General features: G+C 48.7%; 2 protein-coding genes across 2 annotated transcripts in view; both read right to left on the reverse strand.

Moving 5' to 3' along the window:
• mxd1 (MAX dimerization protein 1) overlaps positions 1-9,539 on the reverse strand; it is a 32,288-nt gene extending 22,749 nt beyond the window's left edge. The window contains exons 1-3 of the mRNA XM_080217064.1: positions 9,410-9,539; positions 8,153-8,248; positions 3,330-3,359 (exon numbers count right to left, since the gene is read on the reverse strand). Coding sequence (XP_080073190.1) covers positions 3,330-3,359; positions 8,153-8,248; positions 9,410-9,474 — 191 coding nt within the window. The 5' untranslated portion in view covers positions 9,475-9,539. The remainder of the gene's footprint in view (positions 1-3,329; positions 3,360-8,152; positions 8,249-9,409) is intronic.
• Positions 9,540-17,952: 8,413 nt separating this feature from the next.
• The window catches only part of snrnp27 (small nuclear ribonucleoprotein 27 (U4/U6.U5)), a 50,116-nt gene continuing 41,942 nt past the window's right edge, over positions 17,953-26,126 (reverse strand). Inside the window, exons 5-6 of the mRNA XM_080216881.1 lie at positions 20,462-20,526; positions 17,953-18,267 (exon numbers count right to left, since the gene is read on the reverse strand). Coding sequence (XP_080073007.1) covers positions 18,213-18,267; positions 20,462-20,526 — 120 coding nt within the window. The 3' untranslated portion in view covers positions 17,953-18,212. The remainder of the gene's footprint in view (positions 18,268-20,461; positions 20,527-26,126) is intronic.

Consider the following 26,126-nt stretch of genomic DNA (forward strand, 5'->3'; position numbering starts at 1 on the left):
AAGGAGTTTAAGATTGAAAGAATAAACGTAGCAATGTCTCTGTACGGTTTAAATGCCACCGGAAAGATGACATTAACCACAAACATATCTGATGCTTTACAACTGCTAGGGATGTTTTATACACATTCAGCTGATGGAACACGCATAAAAGAGATGCAATTTGGCAGATCAAACTCAGTTAATGGTAGGGCATTGGGGAGAGTTACGGAACAAAGATAGGGGTACAGATTCATAGCTCTTTGCAAGTGGAGTCACAGGTGGACAGAGTGGTGAAGGCGGCATTCGGCATGCTTGGTTTCATTGGTCAGAACATTGAATACAGGAGTTGGGACATCTTGTTGAAGTTGTACAAGACATTGGTAAGGCCACACTTGGAATACTGTGCACAGTTCTGCTCACCCTATTGTAGAAAGGATATTATTAAACTAGAAAGAGTGCAGAAAAGATTTACTAGGATGCCACTGGACTTGATGCTTTGAGTTATAAGGAGAGGCTGGATAGACTGGGACCTTTTTCCCCTGGGGCGTAGGAGGTTTAGGGGTGATCTTATAGAGGTCTATAAAATAATGAGGGGCACAGATCAGCTAGATAGTCAGTATCTTTTCCCAAAGGTAGGGGAGTCTAAAACTAGAGGGCAGAGGTTTAAGGTGAGAGGGGAAAGATACAAAAGATCCAGAGGGGCAATTTTTTCATACAGAGGGTGGTGAATGTCTGGAACAAGCTGCCAAAGGCAGTAGTAGAGTAGGGTACAATTTTGTCTTTCAAAAATCATTTAGACAGTTACATGGGTAAGATGGGTATAGAGGGATGTGGGCCAAATGCGGGCAATTGGGGCCAGCTTAGGGGTAAAAACTGGACAGCATGGGCAAGTTGGGCCAAAGGGCCTGTTTCCATGCTATAAACCTTCATGAACTTCATATGAAATGATATAGGATACTGCTGTTTACAAATGAAACAACAGTGCATGATACGCAGTCCCAACATGGCGCCAAGACAAACCAGCCTCCCATCCATTGACTCTGTCTACACTTCCCGCTACCTCAGGAAAAGCAGCCAGCGTAATCAAGGACCCACACACCCCGGACATTCTCTCTTCCACTTTCTTCCGTCCGGAAAAAGATACAAAATTCTGAGGCCACGTTCCAACCGACTAAAGAACAGCTTCTTCCCTGCTGCTGTCAGACTTTTGAATGGACCTACCTCACATTAAGTTGATCTTTCTCTACACCCTAACTATGACTGTAACACTACATTCTGCACTCTCTCCTTTACTTCTCTATGGACGGTATGCTTTGTCTGTATAGTGTGCAAGAAACAATACTTTTCACTGTATCCCAATACACATGACAATAATAAATCAAACAATACTTTCCACTGTCTCCCGATACACATGACAATAATAAATCAAACAATACTTTTCACTGTATCCCAGTACGTGACAATAATAAATCAAACAATACTTTTCACTGTATCCCAGTACGTGACAATAATAAATCAAACAATACTTTTCACTGTATCCCAATACATGTGACAATAATAAATCAAACAATACTTTTCACTGTATCCCAGTACACGTGACAATAATAAATCAAACAATACTTTCCACTGTCTCCCGATACACATGACAATAATAAATCAAACAATACTTTTCACTGTATCCCAGTACATGTGACTATAATAAATCAAACAATACTTTTCACTGTCTCCCAATATACGTGACAATAATAAATCAAATCAAGCGCAGCGCTGACATGGAGCCAAGTGGCACACGAGTCGCACATCAAACATCCCGCACAAATCTCTGCTGATGGCAGAGGTACGTCCATCCATGGAACACGAATGAATCCTAATCAAGTGCCAGTCCCCATTCTACACTGAGTAAACTGCCACACAGACATGTACCCCAGTGGAGCGACAGGGAGGGGGTAAAACATCTCAGTGCAGCCTCCTGATGCCCTGCTCTAGCCAAGCGTGGGACAAGGTATCGGGGTGGTGTCAGCGAATGCTCTTAATCCCAGCAAGGTTTATTACAGACAGTAGCAGGAATACACACATCCCTCAGCTCCTGTGCTCCCGAGACAGCAGCAGCACAGGCACCAAAGCAATGGGTCAGCCACCCTGAAGGATGAACACGCTGAGCAGAAGGTTTGATGCCATTTGAATGAAGAACGTGTGTAACATGCAGAAAAGTGTTCCTTCTGTGTCAAACTTAAAGGTTGGGTTAAATCTGAGTTGGCAATGCTGCCTACAATTCACCAATTGCTCTATAATAAACAGAATCATAGAATTCCTACATAAGGCCATTCAGCCCATCACATCTGGACCAACAACAATCCCACCCAGGGCTTATCCCCGTGACCCAACATATTTACCCTGCTAATGGGTGATTTAGCATGGCCAATCCACCTAACCTACACATCTTTGGACCGTGGGAGGAAACTGGAGCACCTGGAGGGAAACCCACGCAGAGATGGGGGAGAACATGCAGACTCCACACAGACAGTGACCTGAGGCTGGAATTGAACTCCAGTCCTCAGCGCTGTGGGACAGCCTCTCAGAAAATCCTGCAAGTACTTGGCAGCTCAGCCAGTTCCCGTGGAGGGAGAAACACGGTTAAGGTTTCAGCCTCTCAACCTTTCACCAGATGCTTTGACCAAGTCGCCACACTCCAGCATCTATTCAGCTACACTAAGGGAGAATTTAGCATCAAGACGCTTCAATTTGCAACAAATTGCTTTGGAGGTGTCCCAAAAGTAGAAATTGAAGCCAGATTGGCCTTCCAGTAGTGCCTCTCATAGAATCCCTACAGTGCAGGAAGCGGCCATTCGGCCCATTGAACCTGCACCGACCACAACCCCACCCAGACCCTATCCCCATAACCCCATGCAATTTACCCTAGCCAGTCCCTCTGACACTAAGAGGCAATTTACCATGGCCAATCCACCTAACCAGCACATCTTCATGGGAGGAAACCAGAGCACCCGGAGGAAACCCACACAGACACGGGGAGAACATGCAGACTCCACACTGACAGTGACCCGAGCCGGGAATCGAACCCGAGTCCCTGGCACCGTGAGGCAGCGGTGCAAACCACCGTGTCACCCCGTGTCTTTTTCCTCCCCTTGTTTCTGGGAGTTTACAGCATAACCGCTGGAAATGATGCACAACTTGGCCCTTGAAGTTCAACTTAATCACCCACACATTCATCAAGCGCTCAATCCCCACTTGGTGACCAGAAGGTCAGTGCAAACGTTTGCATTACCGAGTACTGAATTAACCACACCGTTAACACGTTAAACTCCCAACCAATAGCCTTCAGTCCAGCCTACCTGTTTTTTTCCATTTCATTGTGCGTCGACCTGGGATGAGGGAAAAGAATTAAAAAAGGGATTACAATCCATTCCACAGGCGAGCTGATACACTTCAGAATGCTCAAGACAACTATTGCAACATTTGACAGACATCTTTGCCCGAATAGCAACAGGGGGGAGGGGTTAGCACTACTGCCTCACAACGTCAGGGACCCAGGTTTGATTCCCAGCTTGGGTCACTGTATGTGTGGAGTCTGCACGTTCTCCCTGTGTCTGTGTGGGTTTCCTCCAGGTGCTCCGGTTTCCTCCCACAGTCTGAAAGACATGCTGGTTAGGTACTAAATTCTCCCTCAGCGTAACCCGAACAGGAGCGTGGCGATTAGGGGATTTTCACAGTAATTTCATTGCAGCGTTAATGTAAGCCAGCTTGTGACATTAATAAATAAATTAAGCTTTACTATTGAAAGGCAGCAGGACAGCTAAACAAGGTGGTTAAGAAAGCATATATAATCCCTGTCTCCAGTAAACTTTTAAGTATCACTTGTCCCAAATTAAATCCAAAAATTTGAAATCTTGTGTGTGAAAATGGAACTCTTCACATCAGCTGAAGATCTGAACCACAACTGGAGGGCTGTGTACAAGTCTGGCCTCTTAAGGAAGTTGTAAAAAACTTTAGTTAGGCTGCATTAATTGTACAAAACCTTAGTCAGGCTGAATTTGGAATACTGTGTGCAGATCTGATCAACGCTCTAGCAGAAGGGCGTAGAAGCTTTGGAGAGAGTGCAAAGAAGGTTCACTCGGATGTTGCCTGGTCTCGAGGGCTATGAGGAGAGGTTGGATAAACTGGGATTGTTTTCACTGGAAAGACGGAGGCTGAGGGGATAGAGGTCTACAAAATGATGGGAGCTGTAGACGGGGTATACAGTCAGAGGCTTTTTCCCGAGGATGGAAGTGTCAATTACAAGGGGGCACAGGTTGAAGGTGGGGGGTCCACACAGAGTGGTGGGTGCCTGGAACGTGCTGCCAGAGGTGGTGGTGCAAGCAGGCACATTAGCAACATTTAAGGTGCATCTTGATAGACACAAACGGGAGGTGAACAGATTGATAGAAGCCGCATATCAGCACAGGCTTGATGGGCCGAAAGGCCTGCTCCTGTGTTGCATTGTTCTTTGTAGAATATAATTACATTAGAAACACTCAGAAATTCACTCAGCTGAAGGTGTTGTCTTCCGAAGAAAGCTAGGGCAATTAGGCCTGACTACATTGGAGTTTAAAAGAATGAGAAGTGAGGTGGTGCAGTGACTGGCAATGCTGCCTCACAGCACCAGGGACCCGGGTTCAATTCCTGGCTCGTGTGGAGTTGGCACATTCTCCCAGTGTCTGTGTGGGTTTCCTCCGGGTGCTCCAGTTTCCTCCCACAGTCCAAAGATGTGCAGATTAGGTTGATTGGCCATGATAAATTGCTCCTTAGTGTCAGGGAGACTAACTAGGGTAAATACATGGGATTCTGGGGATAGGGCCTGGGTGGGATTGCGGTCAGGGCAGTTCGATGGGCAGCCTCTGGTGATTGACCTTCCTGGCAATGATAAGTCAATATGGTGGTTAGCACTGCTGCCTCACAGCGCCAGGGACCCAGGTTCAATTCTCGCCTTGGGCAGAGTCTGAACGTTCTCCCCATGTCTGCGTGGGTTTTCTCCGGGTGGTCCGGTTTCCTCCCACAGTCTGAAAGAAGTGCTGGTTAAGTGTACCCGAACAGGCGCCAGAGTGCAGTGACTGGGGGATTTTCACAGTAATTTCATTGCGGTGTTAATGTAAGCCAACTTGTCACACTGATAAATAAAAAGACTCTCCAAAGACCCCAACGATAGCCCTGCCAGTGGATGGGTTGGTGCTTCCACACGTTCAGGAAAACAGCAGTCTCTCTCATTGTGTCCCTCTGAGCACAAGGGGAGCTCCAAAGTCAACGACTGACCTGTTCTCAGAGAGGGAGCAGCAGAGAATCACACTTTCTCCCAGAGGTTGGGTGAACAAAGAAAATTACAGCACAGGAACAGGCCCTTTGGTCCTCCAAGCCTGCGCTGACCCGACTGAACTAAAACCCCCTACCCTTCCGGGGACCATATCCTTCTATTCCCATCCTATTCATGTATTTGTCTGGGCACCCCTTAAAAGTCACTATCGTATCCGCTTCCACTACCTCCCCTGGCAGCGAGTTCCAGGCACCCAGCACCCTCTGTATAAAAAAAATCTGCCTCGTACATCTCCTTTAAACCTTGCCCCTCGCCCCTTAAACCGATGCCCCCTAGTAATTGACTCTTCCACCCTGGGAAAAAGTTTCTGACTATCCACTCTGTTCATGCCTCTCAATCTTGTAGACTTCTATCAGATCGCCCCTCAACCTCCGTCACTCCAGTGAGAACAAACCAAGTTTCTCCAAACTCTCCTCATAGCTAATGCCCTCGGCAACATCCTGCAGTGGGGTTAAAATCGAGGAGGGAGGCAAATTGCTTTCCTGTCTCAAACACAACAAACTTTACTCAGTCCTGAACGTACATCCCAAAATAACAAGACAAGAACAGAAAGCAGGTGGTGACGCACTTTGGAAGGACTAATTTGACAAGGAAGTACATTGTAAGGGTCCGATACTGGGACGTTCCAAACAACGGGACCTTGGCGTGCTTGTCCACAGAACTCTGAAGGGCAGGTTAATTGGGTGATATAAAAGGCATATGGCACACTCACCTTTATCAATCGGGATATAGATTATAAAAGCAGAGAGGTTGTGTTGGTGTTGTTTGAACTTCATGAGGCCACAGCTGGAGTACTGTGTGCAGTTCTGGTCACCAAATTATAGGAAGGATGTGATTGCACTGGAGGGAGTGCAGAGGAGATTCACCAGGATGCTGCCTGGGATGGAGCATTTAAATTATGAAGAGAGGTTGGGTAGGCTTGGGTTGTTTTCGTTGGGGCAGATAAGACTGAGGGGTGACCTGATCGAGGTGTACAAGATTATGAAGGACAGAGTGGATAAGGATCAGCTTAGTTGAAGGGTCAGTCACAAGGGGACACAAGTTAAAAGTGAGAGGAGTGAGGTTTAGAGGAAATGTGAAGAAAACACTTTTTATCCCCAGAGGGTAGTAGTTCCTAAGGGCGCTGCAGTGCTCGTCCTTTGTTAAAAGGACTGGCAACTGAAAGTGAAAGAGCCCTTTAAATGCCAAACTGGTTAGATTACTGACACGGTGTTCGGGGTGTCAGAAACACACAAAGCAGACAGGCAAATAGCTCTAAGATTGAGTCCATTCATTGTCAAAACCCCTCCTTCGAAAGCCAGGTGAGAACTTTAAACACATCGTCTGTCTCTTTCTCTCCCTCTCCCCCTCCCCCTCCCGCCACCCCGGAAGAACAGCAGATCAAAGTGCACGGAGTGTTAAAACAGCTGTTTTACCTTGGGAAGGGCTCAGGGCCTCAGACGAGATGTCACTTTGGGTCTTAAACCACAACAAACACACCCACCCCATCGGACGAGAAAGTTAGTGAGCAGAATTAAACTGGAACACGTAAACAGAAACGGCAGAAGCAGCGGAAAGCTCAAACACAGTGACTTGGATCATCCGTAAACAAGCCAGCCTCATGCACCCCACCCCGAGTTTAAATTTGTTTATTCCTGAGGCAAATAAGGCTCACGTTAACACTGCAATGGAGTTACTGTGGAAATTCCCTAGTCGCCACACTCCTGTTCAGGTACACTGAGGGAGAATTTAGCACCTAACCTGCATGTCTTTTGACTGTGGGAGGAAACCCACGCAGACACAGGGAGAACGTGCAGACTCTGCACAGACACTGACCCAAACCGGGAATCGAACACGGGTCCCTGGCACTGCGAGGCATCAGTGCTAACTGCTGTGCTGTTCCCGTGTGCAATTCTGGTATTTACCTCTCTTTTGAGGGCACAATCCTGATATCGGGGCAGTGGCCAATTCCTCACTCCAATGCCCAGGAATAGATTTCCCCCGCCAGCCCGGGGAGGGAAATAAACCACGGATTTCACCCCCACCCCTCCCCCCCCCCGCCAACTCTGAGCTCAACCCGTTATACACCGGGCTCAATGTGGGGCTAACTCCAGGGGCAACAGGTTGGGCTGTTAAATCAGTCTGAGTCCACATGAGCCAAATTAATCCCATACCCCTGCCACCCCAAAACTCTGGAACATGGAGCTATGCAAAGCCCCAGGGTGCTTGCGAGAAACAAAAATTGGGCTGGATCCTTGAGGAGGGAGAGATAAAGGTGGCCTTCAGGGTACAGGTGCCCCTGGACATCGAGGGCGAGGGGAGACCATAAAGTGGATTCCGAAAAGCACTGGGGGGGGGGGGTTGTCTTTTTTTTTAAAAATGAGGATAGTCTGGGGCCCTACAGGCAAATCGAAGAAAACTTCAGAAACGCATTGGGGCACAGTCACAGTGCCAGGGACCCGGGTTCAATTCCAGCCTTGGGGTACTGTCTGTGTGGAGTTTGCACATTCTCTCTCCGGTCTGCCGTGGGTTTCCTCCCACATCCAAAGATGCACATGTTAGGTTAATTGTTAAATTGACCCTAGCGTCAAGGGGATTAGCAGGGTAGATGCGATGGGTTTACTGCAATAGGGCCTGGGCGGGATTATGGTCGGTGCAGACTCGATAGGCCGAATGGCCTCCTTCTGCGCTGTAGCGATTCTGTGATTCAGAGAGGAAGGGGTGGCCTGGAAGTGCTAGTTTGTCTTTGGTGCCATAGAGAAGTATAGAGAGAGGGAGAGTGAGGGATGCTCCCCGCTCTCTCTCTCTTTCCCTCTTCCCCCCCATGTTTACCTGCTTCCAGCGCGTTTCTTGATTTTCTTAGTCCTTTTACTGCAAGGCTCCTCATTCCGATGGGGAGGCAAGCTTGCATAGCCATGCTCAGCTTCTAGGCAGAGAGACAGACAGGGAGAGAGAGACTGTCAGTGTGAACAAACAGAGGGACCCAAGCAGCCCACACCATTCGCGATTTTCTACCCTACTCCTAGGGTTGATCAACACACAGGATTTGTTTAGCCCATTCCCATATCCTGTCTCCTGCCCCCTCCCCCAACTTTAACCCCCATCCCAGCACAATTCACCTCCCCTCCACTGCTAGCCCGCCTTCTCTAGCCCTGCCGGGTTATTTCCTCCCAGCTTTATTTACCCCCAACAAACCCCTACCACCCCGAGTTTTAGATCCCTCTCTGCTTTGCATTAACCTATTCTCTCCCTCTCCATGTGGGTATATTTACTCGTACCCCTCACCTCCTCTACTTATCTCCTGGGCATATTACCCCCCCTCCCCAATACTTCCCAGGCATATTTAACTCCCTCCCCACCCCCCCAGGTATATTTACTGTTCCCCCCCCCACATTCCAGGCATACTTAGCCCCCCAAGCATATCTACCCCCAACTCCCCAGGCGTATTTACCCCCCTCCTACCCACATTTACCCCCTCCCAGGATTATTTACCCACCTCCTGCTCATATCCACCCTCCTCCTGCCCGTATCCACCCCCCCGCCCATATTTACCCCCTCCCAGGATTATTTACCCCCTTCCTGCCCGTATTTACCCCCTCCCAGCCGTACCCACCCCCCCTGCCCGTATCCACCCCCCCCTCCTGCCCGTATCCACCCCCCCCCTCCTGCCGTATCCACCCCCCCCCCTCCTGCCCGTATCCACCCCCCCCCCCTCCTGCCCGTATCCACCCCCCCCCCCTCCTGCCCGTATCCACCCCCCCCCCCTCCTGCCCGTATCCACCCCCCCCCCCTCCTGCCCGTATCCACCCCCCCCCCCTCCTGCCCGTATCCACCCCCCCCCCCTCCTGCCCGTATCCACCCCCCCCCCCCTCCTGCCCGTATCCACCCCCCCCCCCTCCTGCCCGTATCCACCCCCCCCCCTCCTGCCCGTATCCACCCCCCCCCCTCCTGCCCGTATCCACCCCCCCCCCCCCTCCTGCCCGTATCCACCCCCCCCCCGTATCCACCCCCCCCCCTTATCCACCCCCCCCCCTTATCCACCCCCCCCCTCCTGCCCGTACCTGTCCCCCCAGTCCCGGGTACATTTACCTCTCTCGCCGCTCCAGGTACTGTGCGGCCTGGATGAGGAGCTCGAAGGGTTGTACCCCGGTCATGGTGAAGGAGTTGGGGGAGAAGCGGGCTGACAGTCGCTCTAAAGCCGGAGCCGCTCTCTCGCTCCGCCGGCCTGACAAACACTAACCGCCGCCGCGGCCGCTCAGCCCGCCCTGCGCAGGAGTCCCGCCCCCCGCCCTCCCATTGGCCCTCCCGCTCACCTGCGGCCGCCCTCTCTCCATTCCCGTTGGTCCATGTCGCTGCCCATCACCCGTCCCCGCCCTCTCTGCCTCCCCATTGGCTGGTTCCGCTGCCCATCAGCCGTCCGTCAGCTGACCCCGCCGGACTGTTTGAAAACAGGACAGTGTTCCGCCCCCCGTCCTCCCATTGGTCTACCTGGACCCAGCGCCTGTCCTCTCTCCCACTCAATTGGCTGGTGCCGCTGTCCATCATCAACCCCGCCCCCTCTCCCTCCCCTTAGAGGCGGGGCTGGCCAGCTCCAGGACCCGCCCACCCATTGTTCCTACTGGCCCTCCGCGACTGCCCGCTCACCAATCCGATTGGACGATGCTGTTGCCAATCACCCTCCACCCGTGCCCTCTCGATCTCCATTGGCTTCCGCCGCTATCCATCACCAGCTCCGTCACCCGACCCTCCGACTGGTTGAAAAACAACACGCTGGTCCCGCCCCCGGCATCCTACCATTGGTCAATCCGGACGCGGACACCGCCCCCTCGCGGCCAACCCCCGGCTCCTATTAGGCGGCCCTCCGGCCTATGCGCAGCCCCCTTACGTCACCCAGTCGCATTCTGATTGGGTCAGCCGCGGTGACGTCAACGCAGCCCCCGGCCAATAGGCAGTCGGCCATCCGTCCGAGCCCCCACGCATACGCAGAGAGAGCAAGGGGAAATTCCGAACATGTCATTGCCTAAGGGAGGCCATTCAGCCCATTGCTCCCTCTGCTGGCTGTGCCCAATATCATATCACACTATCTGTAACCCCTACGACTTGCCTGGGCTTGCAAAATCTTACAAATTCCCCTATCTGGAGCCAGTACACATCTCTTTAACCTATGCTTAACGCTCTCTCTATTCACATTGTCTATACCTTTAAGACTTGATTACCTGCAAATCCAACCATTATTTTGTAAATTGAGTTTGTGTCTTTATATGCCCTGTTTGTGAACTGAAATCCCACTCACCTGAGGAAGTGGCAGCGAGCGCTCTGAAAGTGAGTGGATTTTGCTACCAAATAAACCCGTTGGACTGTAACCTGGTGTTGTGAGACTTCTTTCTGTGTGCCCAATATAACCCATTCCTCTTGTTCTCTCTCTTTCTCCCCGTCACCCAGCACAATAGTCATCCTCTATTACTGAATGTACTCTCAAATGTTGCTGACCATGAAACTTGGTGGGAATTACACATTTATTCATTTCGTATTAGTCACAATTAGAGTTACATTAACACTGCAATGAAGTTACTGTGAAAATCCCCTGGTTGCCACACTCCGGCACCCGGTCAATGCACCGAACCAGCACATTTTTCGGACTGTGGGACAAAACCCATGCAGACACAGGGAGAATGTGCAAACTCCACACAGACAGTGACCTGAGCCGGGAATTGAACTCGGGTCCCTGGCATTGTGAGGCAGCAATGCTAACCACTGTGCCACTCCACGAATGTGGAGAATCTGTCTCAGACAGCATTACAGGATCGGATGGAATGCATCCCAGGGTTCTGACTCTTTACTCTGAAAGAAATGGCAGAGGTGATAGTGGATGCCTTGGTGGTTATACTCCTGCTCCTATTTCTTATGTTTTTACTGGTACCTCTTCAAGGGCCTTGTGGTGTAGTCCAAGTCTCTCTATCCATCAGGGTCAACAGAGTGACCCTCCCTACCACATCGATTAGAATTATATTCACTGGAGCTTAGAAGAGTGAGAGGGGATCTCATAGAAACTTTTAAAATTCTAACAGGGTTAGACAGGGTAGATTCAGAAAGAATGTTCCCGATGGTGGGGGGAGTCCAGAACTAGGGGGTCAGAGTTTCAGGATAAGGGGTAAACTTTTTTGAACTGAGGTGGGGAGAAATTTCTTCACCCAGAGGGTGGTGAATGTGTGGAGTTCACTCCCACAGAAAGTAGTTGAGTCGTGTGATTTCAAGAAGGAACTCAGTGGAGTTGTGGACAGCGTGGAAGGATATTGCAGTTTACAGAGGGACATAGATAAGCTGCAGAGCTGGGCTGAAAGGTGGCAAATGGAGATTAATGCAGAAAAGTGAAGTGATTCACTTTGGAAGGAATAACAGGAATACAGATACTGGGCTAATGGCAAGATATTTGGTAGTGTGGGTGAGCAGAGAGATCTCGGTGTCCATGTGCATAGATCCCTGAAAGTTGGCACCCAGGTTGATAGGGTTGTTAAGAAGGCGTCTGGTGTGATAGCTTTTATTGGTAGAGGGATTGAGTTTCAGAGCCATGTTGCAGCTGTACAAAACTCTGGTGCGGCCGCACTTGGAGTATTGCGTACAGTTCTGGTCGCCGCATTATAGGAAGGATGTGGAGGCATTGGAAAGGGTGCAGAGGAGGTTTATCAGGATGTTGCCTGGTATGGTGGGAAGATCTTATGAGGAAAGGCTGAGGGACTTGAGGCTGTTTTTGTTAGAGAGAAGAAGGTTAAGAGGTGACTTAATCGAGGCATATAAGATGATCAGAGGATTAGGTAGGGTGGACAGTGAGAACCTTTTTCCTCAGATGGAGATGGCTAACACGAGGGGGCATAGCTTTAAATTAAGGGGTGACAGATATAGGAGAGATGTCAGAGGTAGGTTCTTTACTCAGTGAGTAGTGAGGGCATGGAATGCCCTGCCTGTAACAGTAGTGGACTCACCAACATTAAAGGCATTTAAATGGTCATTGGATAAACATATGGACAATATTGGAATAGTGTAGGTTAGATGGGCTTTAAATTGGTTTCACAGGTCGGAGCAACATCAGGGGCTGAAGTGCCTGTACTGCGCTGTAATCGTAGAATCCTACAGTGCAGAAAGAGGCCCTTCGGCCCATCGAGTCTGCACCAAACACAATCCCACCCAGGCCCCACCCCCATATCCCTACACATTACACCCACTAATCCATCAAACCTACACATCTCTGGACACTAAGGGGCAATTTCTTAACATGGCCAATCAACCTAACCCGCACATCTTTGGACTGTGGGAGGAAACCGGAGCACCCGGAGGAAACCCACGCAGACATGAGGAGAATGTGCAAACTCCAAATGTTCTACATCTAGCTCCTTTCTAAAGGACATCTGGACTCAAATGTCAGCTCTTTTCTCTCCTTACAGTTGCTGCCAGACCTGCTGATATTTTCCAGCATTCTCTCTTTTGGTTTCAGATTCCAGCATCCGCAGTAATTTGCTTTTAATTAGATTTCGCTCTTGGGGCTAAAGGGATCAAGGGATATGGGGGGGAATCAGGACATTGAATTTGATGATCAGCCATAGAATGGCGGAGCAGTCTTGAGGGGCCAAATGGCCTCCTTCACATTCTAGTTTCTAATCTGGAACATGCCCCCTACCTGGGGAGCCACCCCTCATCTGAGGCTGACATCGATGTGGAGGATTGAACTTCCCAGAAATACTAAGAAACTACCAAAACAGAAGCCGGGAGTTCTTAAAAATGATTTGCTTAAATCCTTCCCTCAGCGGCTAAGATACAGAGAGGCATTGGGATTGTTCCACAATGGGGGGACACTGAGTGGGGGCAGGGGGGTGGTGAGGGGGATACTAGCCTTAATAATAATAACACTCACTGAAAGTGTTGACACAGGGGCTCAAGCAGAGAAAGTATGCACCCAGCTCAACTGCAGAAATTCCTGTTTTTGGACAGGAATCTCGCGACACAAAGAGCAAGCCTGTCTAAATGGTAAATGCAGCCTTCAGATAACGTAGGGAGGAGAGCTAAGGAATGCCCGTCAAGGGCTCAGTCTGGAACAGGCCACTGAATCAGACATTTGGTCAAGGGATTGCGGCCCACAACTCCGATACAAGCTGGGGTGTCAAAGATAGCTTGGACAATAGCCTACTAATGCAATCAAACCTCACGCTGATTGGATATTATAATTAAGCAAGCGTGCAGTGATTGGTTTTCATATCTGTATCTTATGCATGATGTAACACTAATCAATAGTTGTGAGTGGCTAGAAATAATCGCTACACCTTGATTGGTATATGTTAATTACTTATGATCAAATTGAAGTTGTATCTTTGTCTGTAAACGGTGCTGTGGGTTCTGGCTAATTACAGACGTGACTTTCCATAGTCCTTGTTATAGCTTGCATTAGCTGGTGAGAATTCCATGACTTGGTTTGGTTACTTTGGAAAAGAGTCTTGAGTACTACGGTGTTCATTTAAATGTTGTGAGAGTTCCCGCCTCCACACCCCTTTCAGGCAGCAAGCTCCACCACCCTCTGGATGAAAAAGTTTTTCCTCAAGTCCCCTCTTAATCTCCTGCCCCTTCCCTTAAATCTCTGCCCCCTGATTATTGCCCCCTCTACTCAGGGAAAAAGTTTCTTCTTATCCATCCTATCCATGTCCCTCATAAGTTTGTACACCTCAATTGGTAAGATGGGAAGCTACGTCCCCTCGTGACTGACCCTTGGTTGGCCCAGTGGTTAGCTCTGCGGCCTCACAGCGTCAGGGACACGAATGCAATTCCCGGCTTGGGTCACTGTCTGTGTGGAGTCTGCACATTCTCCCCGTGCCTGCGTGGGCTTCCTCTGGGTGCTCTGGTTTCCCCCCTCAGTCCGAAAGACGTGCTGGTTAGGCGCTAAATTCTCCCTCAGTATAACCCAAAATGTTCCGGATTGCTAAAAACTAGGAGATTTTCACAGTAACTTCATTGCAATGTTAACACACCAATAAATACACTGTAAAGCTTCACCTAAGGGGATCAGCTGCTCCTTATCCATTCTGTCCATGCCCCTCAATCTTGTACATCTCGATCAGGTCACCCCTCAGTCTTCTCTGCTCCAGCAAAAACAACCCAAGCCTACCCAACCTCTCTTCATAACTTAAATGTTCCACCCCCAGGCAGCGTCCTGGTGAATCTCCTCTGCACCCTCCAAGAACATGAACCTGGGCTATGGGTCGGCTATGGGTCGGCTACACATGATCACTGCCGCCTGCTTAATGCTAGTTTGAACTCAGTGTCCCATCAGTCAAGACTTGCTTGGATTTCCAGAAAGCCTTTGACAAGATGCTTTACAGGGACGCTGCTAAACAAGCTAAGAGTTAGAGGCAAAGTCCTGGCATGGCTGACAGACAGAAGGCAGAGAGTGGGGATAAGGGGGTCCTTTTCAGCATGGTGACTAGTGGTGGGCCACAGGGGTCAGTGTAGGTACCACAACTTTTCACTATATACATTAAAGATCGAGAAGATGGAATTAATCATAGAACCCTTCAGCAGAAAGAGGCCCTTCGGCGCATCAAGTCTGCACTGACCACAATCCCACCCAAGCCCTACCCCCATATCCTTACATATTATTACCCACTAACCCCTCTAATTAAGCATCTTAGGACACTAAGGGCAATTTTAGCATGGCCAATCAACCTAACCCACACGCCTTTGGACTGTGGGAGGAAACTGGAGCACCCGGAGGAAACCCACGCAGACACGGGGAGGATGAGCAGACTCCACACAGACAGTGACCCGAGCTGGGAATCGAACCCAGGTCCCTGGAGCTGTGAAGCAGCAGTGCTAACCACTATGCCGCCCATAAATTGAGGGCACAGTTGCTAAATTTGAGGATGATATAAAGTAAATACAGCTTACATTAACACTGCAATGAAGTTACTGCAAAATTCCACACTATGGCGCCTGTTCAGGTCAATGCACCTAACCAGCATATCTTTTGGACTGTGGGTGAAAAGCGGAACACCCAGAGGAAACACATGCAGACTAGGGGAGAAGGTGCAGACTCCACACAGTGACCCAAGCTGGGAATCAAACCCAGGTCCCTGGCGCTGTGAGGCAGCAGCACTAACCACTGTGCTGCCCATGTAGAAGGGTAGGTAGTGTTGAGGAAGGCGGGGAGGTGAGGCTGCAGGATAATTTGGACAGGCTAGGAAAGTGGGCAAAAAAATGGCAAATGTAATACAACGTGGGAGGCGCTGGTAGGAAGAAGACTTGCAAACTATTTTCTAAATGGGGGAAAGGCTTCGGAAAGCTGAAGCACAAAGGGACTTGGGAGTCCTGGTTCAAGATTCTCCTAAGATTAACGAGTAGATTCAGTGGGCAGTTAGGAAGGCAAATTCAATGTTAGCATTCATTCATAGAGGGCTAGAATACAAGAGCAGGGATGTACTTCTGAGGCTGTACAAGGCTCTGGTCAGACTCCATTCGGAATATTGTGAGCAGCTTTGGGCCCCGTATCTAAGGAAGGACGTGCCGGCCTCAGAGGGGGTCCAGAGGAGGTTCACAGAATGATCCCTGGATTGAAGGGTTTGTCATATAAGGAGCAGCTGAGGATTCTGGATCTGTACTCGATGGAGTTTAGAAGGATGAGGGGGGGAAATCTCATTGAAACTTACAGAATACTGAAAGGCCCTGGATAGAGCGGACGTGGGGAAGATGTTTCCCATTAGTCGGAGAGACTCGGATCCGAGGGGTACGGCCTCAGAGTAAAGAACCGAGATGAGGAGGAATTTCTTCAGCCAGAGGGTTTAGTGCATCTGTGGAACTCATTGCCACAGAGGAGGCCGGGTCACTGAGTGTATTTAAGACAGAGATAGATAGGTTCTTGATTGGTAAGGGGGTCAGGGGTTATGGGGAGAAGGCAGGGGAATGAAGATGGGAAATTTATCAGCCATGATTGAATGGCAGAGCAGACTTAATGGGCCGAATGGCCTAATTCTGCTATTAAATCTGTGGTCTTAATACAATGTATTACTGCCATTGATAATGCAGAGTTCTGGATTAATATTTCCATACGAACTCCTGCACTTTGAGGCAAGAGGACCCCAGGAAAACATCAAGGCCTGGGTGGGATTGTGATAGGTGCAGCTTTGATGGGCTGAATAGCCTCCTTCAGTGCTGTCGGGATTCTATGATTCTAATTACAGGAAACCAGTGCGCTAAATCTTAAAGGCCAATAACAAGTTGGGTAAAATTCTGTCAATCGTACAATAGTAAGTCAACCTTGTTGAGATCACAAACAGTTAACAATTGGAAAAATGCTCACTCTTTGGCATGGTGGTTAGCACTGCTGCCTCACATCGTCAGGAACCCGGGTTCAATTCCTGGCTTGGGTCACTGTCTGTCTGGAGTTTGCACATTCTCTCCGTGTCTGCGTGGGTTTCCTCTGGGTGCTCCGGTTTCCTCCCACAGTCCAAAGATGGGTATTGGCCATGGTAAATTGCTCCTTAGTGTCCAAAGATTTGTAGATTAGGTGGCTTGGCCACGCTAAATTTCCCCTTAGTGTCAGGAGCATTAACAGGGTAAATATACGGGTGGAATTGTGGGGGTGCAAGGCCGATGTGCCAAATAGAATCCCTATAGTGCAGACAGAGGCTATGCTCTCAATAGGGAAAACAAAATTAAAACCAAAAATGACTGCATTTTGACTGCAAAATTGCCCTTCTGGCAGAAAATCACACCCATAAGATATAGGAACAGAATTAGGCCACTCGGCCCATCGAGTCTGCTCCGCCATGGCTGATACGTTTCTCAACCCCAGTCTCACACCTTTTCCCCATAACCATTGACCTCCCCCCTTACCAATCAAGAACCTATCTAACTCTGTCTTAAATACACTCAGTAACCCTGGCCTCCTCTGTGGCAATGAATTCCACAGATTCCCCAAACCCTCTGGCTGAAGAAATTCCTCCTTACCTCGGTTCTAAAGGGACGTCTCTTTACTCTGAGGCTGTGCCCTAGGATCCGAGTCTCTCTGATTAACGGAAACATCTCCCCCACGTCCACTCTACCCAGGGCCCTTCAGTATTCTGTAAGTTTCAATGAGATCCCCCCTCTTCATCCTTCTAAACTCCATCGAGTACAGACCCAGAGTCTTCAACCATTCCTCATACAACAAGCTCTTCATTCCAGGGATCATTCTTGTGAACCTCCTCTGGACCCTTTCCAAGGCCAGCACATCCTTACTGAGATACAGGGGCACAAAACTGCTCACAATACTCCAAATGGGGTCTGACCAGAGCCTTATACAGCCTCAGAAGTACATCCCTGCTCTTGTATTCTAGCCCTCTCGGCATGAATACTAACATTGCGTTTGCCTTCCTAACTGCTGACTGAATCTACACGTTAACCTTAAGAGAATCTTGAACAAGGGCTCCCAAGCCCCTTTATACTTCTGATTTCGTAAGCATTTTCCCCATTTAGAAAATAGTCTGTGCCTCCATTCCTCCTTCCAAAGTGCATAACCTCACACATAATGGGTGAAGTCAGACAGAGAGGTGTAACCCCAGCCCCTATAAAGCTGAACTTTGCTTTTGTTTATCGACACTGATAAATCTACAGCATTTTTCTGTCTTGTAACTTTTATTCCTTGCTAAATAGTACAGTAATTTGAAAACAATATACAGAAGAAAGATCGCAGGCACAAGCCAAACCTTGTGTGTGGGGTTCGAAGGGCATGCCAGCTATCAGTGCCTTACACTGGAACACAAAACTAAACAGGGCAGGACTCCGCCTGGGAAACAAAGGCAGACCAGAGTGGCTGCTGTCACCAAGGACCACAAACGTCAAGAACATCGCGTCTGACCATCACGCCAAGGTGGAGTTACGCAATGAAATCCAGAGGTCTGTTAAAACCGCCCTTTCTGTTCATGTACTGCCTGCACGAGAGAGAGAGAGTTTATTTATTAGTATCACGAGTAGGCTCACGTTAACACTGCAATGAAGTTACTGTGAAATCCCCCAAGTCACCACACTCCTGTCCGGGTTACACTAAGGGAGAATTTCGTGCCTAACCAGCACGTCTTTTGGACTGTGGGAGGAAACCGGAGCAAACCCACACAGACACGGGGAGAATGTACAGACTCCACACAGACAGTGAGCCAAGCCGGGAATCGATCCCGGGTCCCTGGCGTTGAGAGGCCACAGTGCTAAACCACTGTGCCACCTGGAGGATGGCCACTTTAAGTCAAGGCAATCGGAAATGGCTGTGATTCAAATAAGGACGGTGTGTGTTGGAGTTAAGACAATACACACATTATCCGCTATTATTAACTGGCCCTATTAAGATCCCTCATTTATGTGTCACACGTCTGGGAGGGGGACTTTTCGACACTGCTACATCAGCAGTAAAACAGCACCAGTTTACCAGGCAGCTTTGACCCAACACACACTATCCAGAGGGGGACAATCCCCTCACCCACTGTGCAACACAGTGAGTGCTCAATAGTCACTGCAAGATGCCAACTCAAGCAAGAGATTCAGAGCAATGTAGAACATAGAATTAGGAGCAGAAATAGGCCAGTCAGCCCTCTGAGCCTGCTCTGCCATGATCTCTCCCTGGTCTCAAATCCATCTCCCCACCTGTTCTCCATATCCCTTTAACCCGTTTTTTTAAAATCAAAAATACATCCATCTCCTTATTGAAACTATTTAATGATTCCGACTCCCCCATGCTATGGGACAGCGAGTTCCACAAATTCACCAACCTCTACTGCCTCTCAACCCATATCTGTGACCTCTTGTTCAAGATTGCCCCATAAGAGGAAACACTTGGTCTACACTGACTCTATCAATCCCTTTCACAGGCCTCGGTCAGAGTGCCTGTAAACTCCCCAAAATGCCACTGGGGGCTTTCCAATCACTGTATTCTGGAGTTATTTGCACAGTGACTGGGTTTCATTTACTGTTTGTAAACTGCACATGGAAAATCCGATAACTCGCAAGGCCTCAGTAATTCAGCGCACGCTGATATTTTCTTTTACATAAGAACTAGGAGCAGGAGTAGGCCATCTGTCCCCTCGAGCCTGCTCCGGCATTCAATAAGATCATGGTTAATCTTTTTGTGGACTCAGCTCCACTTACCCACTCCGCTCACCATAACTTAATTCCTTTACTGTTCAAAAATCTATCTATCTTTGCCTTAAAGACACTCAATGAGGGAGCCTCAACTGCTTCACTGGGCAGGGAATTCACAACCCTTTGTGTGAAGAAGTTCCTCCTCAACTCAGTCCTAAATCTGCTTCTCCTTATTTTGAGGTCATGCCCCCTTGTTCTAGTTTCACCCACCAGTGGAAACCAGCTCCGTTCTTCCATCTTATCTATTCCCTTCATAATTTTATATACAGCTCTTTGCCCGAAGGACTGTGAAATCGGGGAACCGCAGAGAAATAGCCAATTCCAGTCACCCTGAAGACGCGATCAGAGTTTGATTAAATCATCAGACTAAGTAAATTTCTTTTTACACAATATGAAGTTGTGAGGGGACAATCTTTACAAGCTTGTGTGGAAAGTGTATTCAGGGTGTTCAATGGCACTGGGGTACACAGTGACTGGATCAATGTGAGGAGGTGGTTTGGTAATGCTGCATCAGAGACACATCGAGACAGCATTAAAACCAACCTCAGAAAACACTGGAAAGACTCAGCAGCTCTGGCAGCATCTGTGGAGAGAGACGGTGCAGGTTAGGTGGATTGGCTGTGCTAAATTGCCACTTAGTGTCCCGGGATGTGTAGGTTAGAGGGAGTAGTGGGATAACCATGTGGGATTATGGTGAGATTGTGGTCATGCAGACTCGATGGGCCGAATGCCCTCTTCTGCACTGTAGGGTTTCCATGATTTCGATCTATGAAGAGTTAAATGATCTTTTGCGTTCTGTAGAAGGTTCATTTAAATCCGGAACGCTAACACTGGTTTCTCTCTCCACAGATGCTGCCAGACCTGAGTTTTTCCAGCTTTTTCTGCTGTGATTTCCGATTCTGCAGGATTTTGCTTTTATTAAAACAAATTGATTATATTGCCGCATTTGGAAACAGTGTCTTGACCCCCACCCCCCAAACCCCTGGGTTTGCTCACCGATATTTCCGCTTCTGCTGCACATTAACGGCGTAAGCATTAACAGAACCATCCAGCTTCTTGCCCTGAAAGACAAAGCACAGCTTAGCACCTGCATTTTCACATCTGCCGTTGTTCCTGACTACTGGCCATTACGCCACACACGCGCATCTCACACACACACACCCCCTCAAGTTCAAATCAGTTTGGACAGCGATAGCTGAACCGCTTTAAGACTGTAACTTCAGGGCGGCTCAGTGGTTAGCACTGCTACCTCACAGCACCAGGACCCGGGTTCGATTCCCGGCTTGGGTCACTGTCTGTGCTGAGTCTGCATATTCTCCCCGTGTCTGCGTGGGTTTCCTCCGGGCGCTCCGGTTTCCTCCCACAGAAATACATGCAGGTTAGGTGGGTTGGCCGTGCTAAATTGACCCTTAGTGTCAGGGGGAACTAACAGAGTAAATGTGTGGGGTTGTGGGAAGAGGGCCTGGATGGGATTGAGGTTGGTGCAGACTTGATGGGCCGAGTGGCCTCCTCCTGCACTGTATGAACAGTATGAGAGGAAAGTTCAAAGTTTACAGCTCATTTAGTGGTTGGCTCCCTCCATGCAATCCCCAGAAAACGCAGTGCGAAGCCTCACGTAATGGGGTGAAAGGTTATCGGGCGGGAACATGGAGTTGGGGTTCCAGTCAGATCAGTGGTGATCTTATTGAATAGTGGAGCAGTCCCTGAGTGTCCTGCTCCTAATTCACACGTATGTGAAGAATGGTTACTTTGGCAGAGAAACTATTCAAGTGATTTCCAACTCCGAAATCTCCAAAAAAGATAGCCAGGCTCTGCCTGCAAACACAGCATGGGTATGACTCTGACCCCTGTCGAGTCTGATCAGGCTGAAGTCCTGATCTAGGGTATGCGCACACTATAACTGCCACCATGTCAAATTTGACCCGTCCGTCTCTTACAAAGGCACGGCTAGGATGTGGATCTCTTCATAATAAAACATGCCTGGCTAACGCTGCTTCCAAAATCCACCAGAGTAAACTGATGGGCAATGTGGTGCTTAATCTGATCAGAAACTAAACCGATAACACCCACTCAGTCCAGAGAGCTACTTTAAAGCAAGTATTTAAAGTATTTACTCGAGGTACATGGGCATCGCTGGCTGGGCCCAGTATTTATTGCCCATCTCTAGTTGCCGGAGGGCAGTTGAGAGTAACCACATTGCTGTGGCTCTGCAGTCACATGTAGGCCAGACCGGGGTAAAGACGGCAGATTTCCTTCCCTAAAGGAAACCAGATGGGTTTTACCGACAATGGTTTCATCAGTAGATTCTTAATCCCAGATATTTTACATTGAATTCAAATTCCACCATCTGCCGTGACGGGATTCGAACCCGGGTCCCTGGAACATTCGCTGGGTTTCTGGATTAATAGTCTAGTGATAATACCACTAGGCCACCGCCTTCCCCACAATACCGTGCCAGTTTCTAAACAACAATCATACAGACCCTCTGCCAGGGTCCAACCTTCCTGCAATGACTCTAAATCCATCGTACTCAGACAGGGAGGCAGCCAGTTCAGCCTCCAGCCTGCTTAGCTATATAATTACATCCTGGCTAATCTCTCTCTCTCAGCCCCATCCCCAAGTCTTGGTTCCTTGGCTGTAAATAGCCAATCCGAGCAAAAGAATGTGTCAAGTTCAGTATTGACACGATGGGATGGGGAGAGCCCTGGGTTGCCCTTTAGTGCGTTTCATTCTTTCGATTTTAACTTTATTGTTAAAGTTAATAGTAAAACACCAGGATACACTGACTGAAGCAATCACAGGAACAATTTACACATTCACAAGTGCGACAATTTCAAATGGGGCAGCGAGCAAAACAGAGCCAGTGTGTTCTCTTTGAAAGCTGATACTGGTAGACACACATCACAGACAGCAACTGATACAGATTGCACTGAGGGAAACTGATATTAGCTCATTAGTGAATGTAAAAGCAATGCAAAGCAGTATTCCTGACCAGAAACAGCGCAAAGCAAAATAATCCTGCAAAAACAAAGCAGGTTTGTGGAAGAGTTGAAAATGAGATGGAAAGGCGCATCTGTTTTGTTTGGAAAAGGCTTGACACAGGCACCTTTCACAGAAAGTGACAACAGGTTAGAAATAAACCCTTGTGTTCACTGTCACGTACACGGCACTCCACGTACTATTGCTCTAGTCCTCTGTGTCCCTCCCTACTTAACAACAAATCTAGCTGTGGTACCACTGCTCTGGCTGCTGCTGTTGGTATCCCCTGATAGGCCATCTCCCCCAACAGCATCCAAAATGGTATACTCATTAAAGAGGGGGATCTTCTAAATGTGGAAATGCCAACACACGCACATTCGCGCAAACACACAGTATGGCAAACATCAGTGTAAGGTGCTTTACTTTTATATCAAGTCATTTACCTCAGGCCTGAGGATTGCTGCGCTGAGCTCAGAGATAAGCAGGTTTAAACACTGTTATGGTTTGGTATCTGCACGTGGCTTCAGACTTGGATGGGTTCCCACAAGTAGCCAATTTTCAGTCAGAGTCAAAAACCCTGGAAGTCAGCATAAATCCAGATCCATTCCTCCCGAATGAGGAATAGGTCAACAGCAGAGATAATGACAGGAAAGACAACTCGGAAAGAAAACTGTATTTTTTTTATTCATCCGTGGGACATGAGTGTCGCTGGTTGGGCCAGCATTTATTACCCATCCCTAGGTGCCCTTGGAGGGCAGTTGAGAGTCAACCACATTGCTGTGGCTCTGGAGTCACATGTAGACCAGACCGGGTAAGGACGGCAGATTTCCTTCCCTAAGGGAACCAGATGGGTTTTTCCGACAATGGGTCATCAGTAGATTCTTAATTCCAGATTTTTTTTATTGAATTCAAATTCCACCATCTGCCGTGACGGGATTCGAACCCCCGGGTCCCCCAGAACATTCGCTGAGTTCCTGGATCAATAGTCTAGCAATAATACCACTAGGCCACCACCTCCCCTTATATGAAATCAAACAATGCTTGGGTAACAAAATCAACTGTGGGAATACAACGGGGGAAGTGTGATGTTATGCACTTTGGTAGGAAGAATAGAGTCATAGACTAATTCCAAAATGGGAAAAGGCTTCGGAAATCTGAAGCACTAAGGAACATGGGAGTCCTGGTTCAAGATTTTCTTCAGGTTAACTGTGGTTCAGTCCACAGTTAGGAAGGCAAATTCGATGTTAGCATTCATTCATAGAGGGCTAGAATACAAGAGCAGGGATGTACTTCTGAGGCTGTACAAGGCTCTGGTCAGACCCCATTCGGAATATTATGAGCAGCTTTGGGCCCCGTATCTAAGGAAGGATGTGCTGGTCTTGGATGGAGTCCAGAGGAGGTTCACAAGAATGACCCAAGGGATAAAAGGTTTGTCATATGAGGAGTGGTTGAGGATTCTAGGTCTGTACTCGATGGAGTTTAGAAGGATGATTGGAGGATCTAATTGAAACTTACAGAATATTGAGAGGCTCTGGATAGAGAGGATGCAGAGATGATATTTCCACTAGTATGAGAGACTAGAACTCGAGGGCACAACCTCAGAGTGAAGGAATGATCCTTTAAAACTGAGATGAGGAGGAATTTCTTCAGCCAGAGAATGGTGAATCTGTGGAACTTTTTGCCACAGAAGGGTGTGGGGGCCAGGTCATTGAGTGTCTTTAAGACAGGGGTAGATGGGTTCTTGATTAATAAGGGGATCAGTGGTTATGGGGAGAAGGCAGGAGAATGGGGGATGAAAAAAAAACAGCCATGATTGAATGGCAGAGCAGACTCAATGGGCCAAATGGCCTAATTCTGTTCCTGTGTCATCTGGTCTAAGTTACGGTGTCGTGAGAAATAAAGTGGAGGCAAACATTCGAGCCACATTCTTGTGCCTTTCCCTCGAAAGGCACCAACTTCACGTGGGACAGGCCCAATATGAGGTGGCACCTGGGGCAGATAACCATCTCCCCACACGCCACCAGGAGACAGGCGAGCTGATCCTTGGGAAGAGGGGTCAGTGAACAGAAATCAGGAGCAAGCGACTTACAGCAAGCAACTCGAGCTTGTCCCGAGTCTTTCCCTGACCTCAGGCTGTCCCTGAGCAGCTGATGTGACACGGTGGGAAATTTCTGCTCCACGTTTTATCACAACAGCATTCAGCCGACTTCAGCAACACGGACTTAATTGTTATACAGCACTCCAAGGGTCACATTATTCCAAAGTGCATTCAAAATGCAATGATGGGGACTTGGCCCACCACCTCATTAAAAATCCATGGAAAACCAAACAACAAATGCAAAGTGGAAGAGACAGAGGGCAGACAGGACTGTCACTGATCTACCTGGCCTTCCTGAGGAGCTGTCCATCGACAGGTGTTAAATACAGATGTTACAAAGCGATGCAGGTACAGTGGTTAGCAGTGCTGAATCCTTCCCCCCTCACACCGCCCAGCACTGTCCCCCCTCACAGTGCCAGGGACCCGGGTTCGATTCCCGGCTCCGGTCACTGTCTGTACAGAGTCTGCACGTTCTCCCCATGCCTGCGTGGGTTTCCTCCCAGTCTGAAAGATGTTTGGGTTAGGTGTTAAATTGCCCCTTAGTGTCAGGGGGACTAGCTGGGGTAAATGCATGGGGTTACGGGGATAGGACCTGGATGAGATTGCAGTCGGTGCAGACCTGATGGGCCGAATGTCCTCCTCTGCACTGTAGGGATTCTATGATTCTATCTAGAGCTGCTTGTTGTAGACAACACCACCCCCTAGTGGCTCACTGCATGCTAGCAGTCAGGTACACACACTCTGGCAGGCCCCACTGGACATTCTGCACTCCACAAACTTGCCATGATCCAAACACACCCCATGTCCCAGCACAGTCTGGTTCACCCTGCCACACTGATCTACCTCGCCTTCCTGAGGAGCTGTCCATTGACAGGTGTTAAATATAGATGTTACAAAGCGATGCAGGTATAGTGGTTAGCAGTGCTGAAATTCTCATCCTTGTTTTCAAAACCCTTCAAGGCAATTCTAGGCCCTGTATCTAAGGAGAATGTGCTGACCTCGGAAAGGATCCAGAGGAGGGTCACGAGAATGATCCCTGGAATGAAAGGCTGGATGTAGAAGGAGCATTTGAGGGCTCTGGGTCTGTACTCGATGGAGTCTAAAGGATGGGGGTCTCATTGAAACTCATGGGGAGATGATGGCCTTGTGGTATTACCGCTAGCCTATTGATCCCAGCTAATATTCTGGGGACCCGGGTTCGAATCCCGCCACGGCAGGTGGTGGAATTTGAATTCAATAAAAAATATCTGGAATTAAGAATCCACTGATGACCATGAAACCATTGTCGGAAAAACCCATCTGGTTCGCTTTAGGGATGGAAATAGAGCATAGAACACAGAAGACTACAGCACAAACAGGCCCTTCAGCCCACGAGTTGCACTGATCACATCAACACCTATCTATAACCCCCAATCCCATAAAACCCCATATACTCATCCAGAAGTCTTTTAAAAGACCCCAGCGAGTTCGCCTCCACCACCACTGACGGCAGCCGATTCCATTCACTCACCACCCTCTGAGTGAAAAACTTACCCCTAACATCACTTCTGTACTTTCCTCCCCGCACCTTAAATCTGTGTCCTC

The sequence above is a fragment of the Carcharhinus amblyrhynchos genome, chromosome 34 (genome assembly GCF_965287045.1).
Source record: "Carcharhinus amblyrhynchos chromosome 34, sCarAmb.v2.hapA, whole genome shotgun sequence".
Lineage (NCBI taxonomy): Eukaryota > Metazoa > Chordata > Chondrichthyes > Carcharhiniformes > Carcharhinidae > Carcharhinus > Carcharhinus amblyrhynchos.